We start from the raw sequence: 6000 nt of genomic DNA on the forward strand, positions 1-6000 counted from the left end.
GAGGGCGGAAAAAAGATGGAAAACTGGACACACTGGACTTTCTCGCAGGGCGCTGACATGTGGTCATTGTTGTTGCACTTGCCACCCGTCGTCGTGACGTCAGATGGCAAATTAAAAAGCGTGTGCAAGATGAAAATTCTTCCTTCCAGTGGCAGCACCAGCACCAGGAGCAGCAGCAGCAACAACAATAAGAATGCAATTTATGCACGACTTGCATATTAAACGTGTGTTAATTTTAGAGCAGTGAAGCAAGGCGTCAGCTGTCTCCTTTCCTCGCCGGTGGACTGGGGCTTAAGCTACCCGTCCCCCTCTCGCCAAAGACGAAATGACAGGCTGCGGTCAACGCCATTTGTTTTTGTTGCTGCGAGGGAGCAGGAAAGGGATAAGCGGTGTGCACTACGTTCCCGCTGCCACAGCCATGCAATTTTCCAGTTGAAAGGCTTAAAACTAAATTAAACTTTATGACTTGGCAAAGAGCAACAGGATTTGCGTCAACTACAAAAAGGATTACACGACGCCGCCCTCTCGGGAAACTCAGCTTTTCCTGGCCAACGCATATGAAGAATAATGACTCGGCTTTCCTTAAGGGGATCAATATACTCTAAGATAAGTATTGCACAACAAAAAATTACGCAACTAACTTCATTTAAATATTGCGAGTGGTAAGTGAGAATAAATATATTAAATTTTAAAAGATTGACATCCATTTTGCACATATCTTATATCTTACTTTTTTTTTTTTATTTTGTGTAATGGTTTGCTCTTTGTTTTTTTTATTTAATTTTAATGTTTATATACTTTGTTGACGCAAAAAAGAAATTTACATTGAATACTATTAAACGTATATGTATCTATTATATATACAAGTATATGTAATATCTTTACTAAAGGGCATTACCCAATTCACCTGGACTCGCTTTAGGATGGTAGCAGAGAAGTTGCTAAGCACAAAGAAAGCAACAATCGTACAAATAAATGTAATGAGTCTAAGTGGCAGAGACAAAAATTGTCTGACATTTTATTGAGCAAATATTAAAAATATTACGAATCGTTGACCATTAGGAGCAGCCGTTGCTCCCCATCTGGAGGTCCGAGCAAAAGCAGAAAGCAGAAAGCACAAGCACAAATACCACTTATGTGGATATCGGGGAGTTTGTGTGCTTGTGCAGCAGCGAATCTCCACAGATAGCCAACTTAATGTAATGACCGAAAAGAAATCCAAGCTCACAAACATTTGCACAGATCCATGGCTCTTGTCCTTGTCCGCTAGCTGGACATGTGTTTCCAATGGTTTTCCCAGCTTTTCCTCTTCGTTTTTGTTTGGGGCCAGCACAGCTTGGGCCATTTAAAAACGCACAAAACTTGGCGCAAGGCGAAAAACAAACTTTTTCCCGACCAGAGAAAACTCAGTTGGGGGGCAAGATTTCCCTTTAGTGGCTGCCGTTGCAGTTGCAGCGTTTATTTGATTTTTACACACCGATTTTGAGCTATTCTTTAATTAGATTTTTCGTGTTGGCTTTTTTTCTACTCTCTCTACTCTCTACTGTCGGCTTCTGCTGGTTTTTCGCACTTATTTTTCTCGGATTTTTGCTTTTATTTTTTTTCATTTTTGTTTGTCAGTTGTGAATTTGTAAGATTTGATTTTGAAAGTGGCCAGATAAAAAAGCACCCGAACGGGGTAAAACGAATTGAAAATAGCCAAATGGCTAAAAAGATTAGAAGCTGCATGGGGCGAATGAGTTGGGGAAATACTATAGAAGCAATTCCACTTTGCAGATGGAGTGTGACAGATAAGTTGCCGACATTGATGGTAAAGGGTTAAGGGGCATGGCAACCCGTAGTTTTCGATAAGTTTTCTGATAAATTTTGTTAAATTTGCTGGTGTAACTTTTTCAATTTCGAATGAAAACATCATATGCGCTCTATTTACAATTAATCACATGTTTATTTCGTGTAAAGTAAATGTGTTTTATAATCTCGAATTAAATAATTGGATTAAACATGTTAGATTAACGTACGTTTCAGAGGATTAAGTGAAACGTTCTCTATAAATACAAAAAATACCAACACCAAATCTGGGAATGAGTTTCAATTGTTAAATAGACCTACTGCTCCGATGTTGAAATACACAGTGCTCGTTTTACTTATAGGGATACCCAAGTTATTGGTATTTATACTAGTGATATGCATTTCTTAGTCAGATAGACTACTAAATTAGATTCCTAAATTAGTTGCAAGCACAAGTGCCGTATGAGGCGATCTTTGTGTCAGTGACCAGTGCAGAGAACTCCAAACCATTTGACCTTTCAAATCTTCGACTGATTGGTCGCGAGCGTATTTTGAATGGGACTTTTGAAATACTCGAGGATTTGGACGAAGAACATTTTCAGATATCTGTGGAAATTTACGCGAATGCTGCTCGCGACGGCAATTTTAAGCTAATTCCCATGAGCATTCCACGTCAAGGATTGTGTACATTCTTTAAAAAATATGGTTTCTATTTGAGGGACTGCATAAAAAATGGCATAAACACCGATTTATATGTAAACACAACTTCTTGCTTGTTTCCCAAAGGAAAGTACTATTTAAAGAACGTCACTATAAACGTGCAAAATTGGCCAATAATAATGCAGCGCGGCCTTTGTCGACACGTTGGAACTCTCTATAAAGATGATGTACTGGTTGGCTCATATAATATTACCTCCTCCATCGAAGACCGTGCTCCAAAATATTATTAACATTTAGTACCGATAAAAGTTCATGTTGTACTAGCGGAATTATACACATTTTTGTCTAATTAAAAAATTTACATTTTTCAAAAATATCAATCCATATGCTATAGAGTAATTGGTCTAAAATAAACATAATTTTTACTAATGCCAATTTGTATATTACATTTGTAATATAATTTAGTCTCCTATCAGCTATAAAACTCCTCAAAAGAGCGTAAAATTCGCCTAAGGTCCACACTCAATCATTTTGTACTCATTGCAACGTATGAAAATATTCGTAATATTTAAATAGCCATACCCGATTTTCGAAGCACAAGCATAAATCTCGGAGAGAAAAGCATCCTCGATTTGAGCATCTGCGCTGGCAAATTTAAAGCCATTACACTAATAAATAATCTGCCACACATTTAGCACATTGCCATCGATTTAATACAGCTTCAGCTTCATCTGCAGGAGCCATGGAGCTCCTCCATAGCTTTTCGCCAAAGACACGCCCACAGACAAATCCGAATCCAAATCGCATAACCCCCACCTCACCCATGCTCCATATACAGACATACATGAATGCCAAGGGATGAGCGGGGTTGCCAGGACTAAAGGAGGTTTATTCCGATTCCGAGTGCTAAAGGGAGCCAGGAAAAAATTCATATGTCTTCTGCTGTGGCTGCTTTCAATTGCTTTCGGTTCGGTTTTTTTTCTTTTTTTTTGATTTGGTGGTGGAAGGGGTGGACTAAGCGAGCGGGGCAGCGTTTGGCCATCATCATCGATGGCTGCTTTCAATATCTAATAATATTGCGCATACGCCACGTTGCCAGATTCCTGCTCGCAGATTTCACAGTCGAAGCTGCTGAAGCTGTTGCTGCTTCACTTTCGTCGAGTGCGTGTTGGCGCAATAATCAACAGTTATATTATGAATGCACAAACACTGGGAGAACAGTGGTAGTGGTAATTTTCATAATTTTCTTTTTCAAATATAAGAAATCAATTCAACTGAATAGGACATAAAAAGGTATAAACAACTCGATTATTATATATAATATACAAAAATATAAAGCATTCTCAATTAAATATTATAAATGCCCATTGGAACACTTAGATAAACATTAGAATGTACTTTCAGCCAAATAATTATATTTAATGTTATTTGCAATATATCCTTACTTTAGACCACAGTTCTTAGGTTCCTAGTTCGCATTTTAACCCCTTTGAAAAGGGGAGAAACACAAAGATATGATACTCCATCTAAGTGATACGATAAATTCGGGATTTTCTTGGCATTATGTGCAGATTTTGCTGGTTTTCCCTCGCCACACCCAGCGTGTGTGTGTATTCCTTCTACAATTTCTACACCCCCTCCCCCTCCCAGATGGAAACTTTTTTAATAATAAATAAAAGTGCTTAACTTAATTCGTGCTCTTTTCTTTTGCCACCGGTTTATGTGCACTGTGGAATTTCCCTTGCTTTTCCTCATTTTATTTGTTTCTTTGATTTGACACGCCCCCGCCCCGCCTCCGCCGCACAGCCAGCACACACAATGTGTGGAAATAATTTTTCGATTATTGTCAAGTTTTGCTTTATTTTCCCGCCCGCTCTATCGCTTTGGTTTTTCTTCTATTTTCATGTGGCATTTGTGGCTGTTTACCTCGCCAGCGGCCAAAATGCAATTTATGTGTTGAGAGCGAGATTCATTTTATTTTCGTTCGATTTTTGCTTGTTTGTGTTTGTGTTCCTGCTTTCAAAATTTTCTTATTTTTTGCGGTTTTCTCTTTTGTTTTGGATGCTCGTGCGAGGTTATTGGCAGTTGTCATTTGTGTGTGATTTACGTTTATCGGTTGGAGTCAAGCGTGTAATTTTCTTATTGCAGCTTGGCAAATGGTGACCTAATCTGCGAAGGGAGCTGTTTATACATATTGAGGGTTATGTCGATGATTTTATAGGAGTTTGACATGAGACCCTAAAAATTAGGTAGCAAAGATAAAATATCTTAAAACTAAAACACCGTTCAATACAAATTTGCTTAAAAAAATTGGGAAAGTATGAGTGCAATTTGAAAAAATAAAACGAGTTAATCAAGGAATGCAGTTCATATACATTTTTGTATTAAACTATCGGAAACAATAAACCAAAATAATAAATCCCAAATAACCATTTTCACAACCAAGGAATAAATTGCAATCGATTCGTAGAACAATCAATCAAAGAAAATATTTTTATGAATATAAATTTTCCGGCTTCCGCAAAAGCTGCAGAAATATTTTAACCCTTCAACATTTTTCTTGAATATAGACTTTTACCCATTATTCCTACGTTTTAACAGACAGGCAAAACTGACAAACTTGCAAAAAATGCCGGTTCAATTGAAAAATCCGTTCTTACCCAGCCAAGTAAAAAGAAAATGGAAAAATACATGCTTGTGCATCATAAAATATCTATAATGTTTCCGTTTTCGTCGCTGTATATCAATGAACTCGTTGTTGCTGCGTCTACGCATTGACAAAACATTTTCCAAAAAGCAATTAAAATTTTAATAAAATAAACTAAGCAAGGAACCGGAATAACAAGAGTGGGAGGAAAGTTGCTGCGAGTACGGCATGGGACCTTGATACAATAGATGACATTAAAAATCCATACAAAAGATAAACACATTTTTCAGCTAGCTCAGGGCAGCAAGAATATCGAAGAGAAAGATTAAATTCACTTAAGTGCAAAGTATGCAAATGACAAACAGATCCGGGAAGTGAGCGACAGAGATAGCGAGACTGGGTCAGAGAGAGATGGCAGACGGTAGTCGGCATGAGACCAAAACATATATGAAGTGCCTGGCTGGCAAGTTGAACACACGCAACCACATGCCTGCATTTGAAGTTAGAAATATTTTAAATTCAAATTGAAATGCATGTGTGACATTTGCCATGCACTTGGCCACAGAAAGAGACGGGTAGCTATTGGAGCGAAAGAGATGCGGAGAGAGGCGGAAGGAGGAGATCCAGCCGATACAGAGATACAAATACAAATGCTTGTGGCAGGCAGGATACAAAGGAGTCCTGCCCGAGCTCTGGCCAAATTGAATGCAATTTGACAAAAATCATAGTCTATATATAGACTTCTTACCAACTGGACTCCCTGAGCCATACACACATCCTACATTACGGGTTAATAATTGAACATTTTCGGTTTTAGGCCGGGCTAAATTGCTATCATTTTTTTGTTGGCTTTTTTGATTGGGGTTGTGGCTGCTTTGGGGGCGAACAGTGCAGTTCTAAAAAAA

General features: G+C 38.2%; 1 protein-coding gene across 1 annotated transcript; it reads left to right on the plus strand.

The window, feature by feature from the left end:
* The first annotated feature begins 2095 nt into the window (after positions 1 to 2095).
* On the plus strand, positions 2096 to 2769 carry LOC6606884. Its single transcript, XM_002031642.2, has 2 exons — positions 2096 to 2167; positions 2232 to 2769. Exons 1-2 carry the CDS (start codon positions 2117 to 2119, stop codon positions 2736 to 2738), a joined length of 558 nt encoding a protein of 185 aa, XP_002031678.1. The 5' UTR covers positions 2096 to 2116; the 3' UTR covers positions 2739 to 2769.
* The last annotated feature ends 3231 nt before the right edge of the window (positions 2770 to 6000 follow it).

Source organism: Drosophila sechellia, chromosome 3R (assembly GCF_004382195.2).
Source record: "Drosophila sechellia strain sech25 chromosome 3R, ASM438219v1, whole genome shotgun sequence".
NCBI lineage: Eukaryota > Metazoa > Arthropoda > Insecta > Diptera > Drosophilidae > Drosophila > Drosophila sechellia.

What these genes read in the sequence shown, in the direction of transcription:
- LOC6606884 (XM_002031642.2), top strand. Translation starts at nt 2,117, where the DNA reads ATGTTGAAATACACAGTGCTCGTTTTACTTATAGGGATACCCAAGTTA. An exon ending in TAGGGATACCCAAGTTATTG is followed by an intron (nt 2,168 to 2,231) that starts GTATTTATACTA and finishes TTCCTAAATTAG; the next exon opens with TTGCAAGCACAAGTGCCGTA.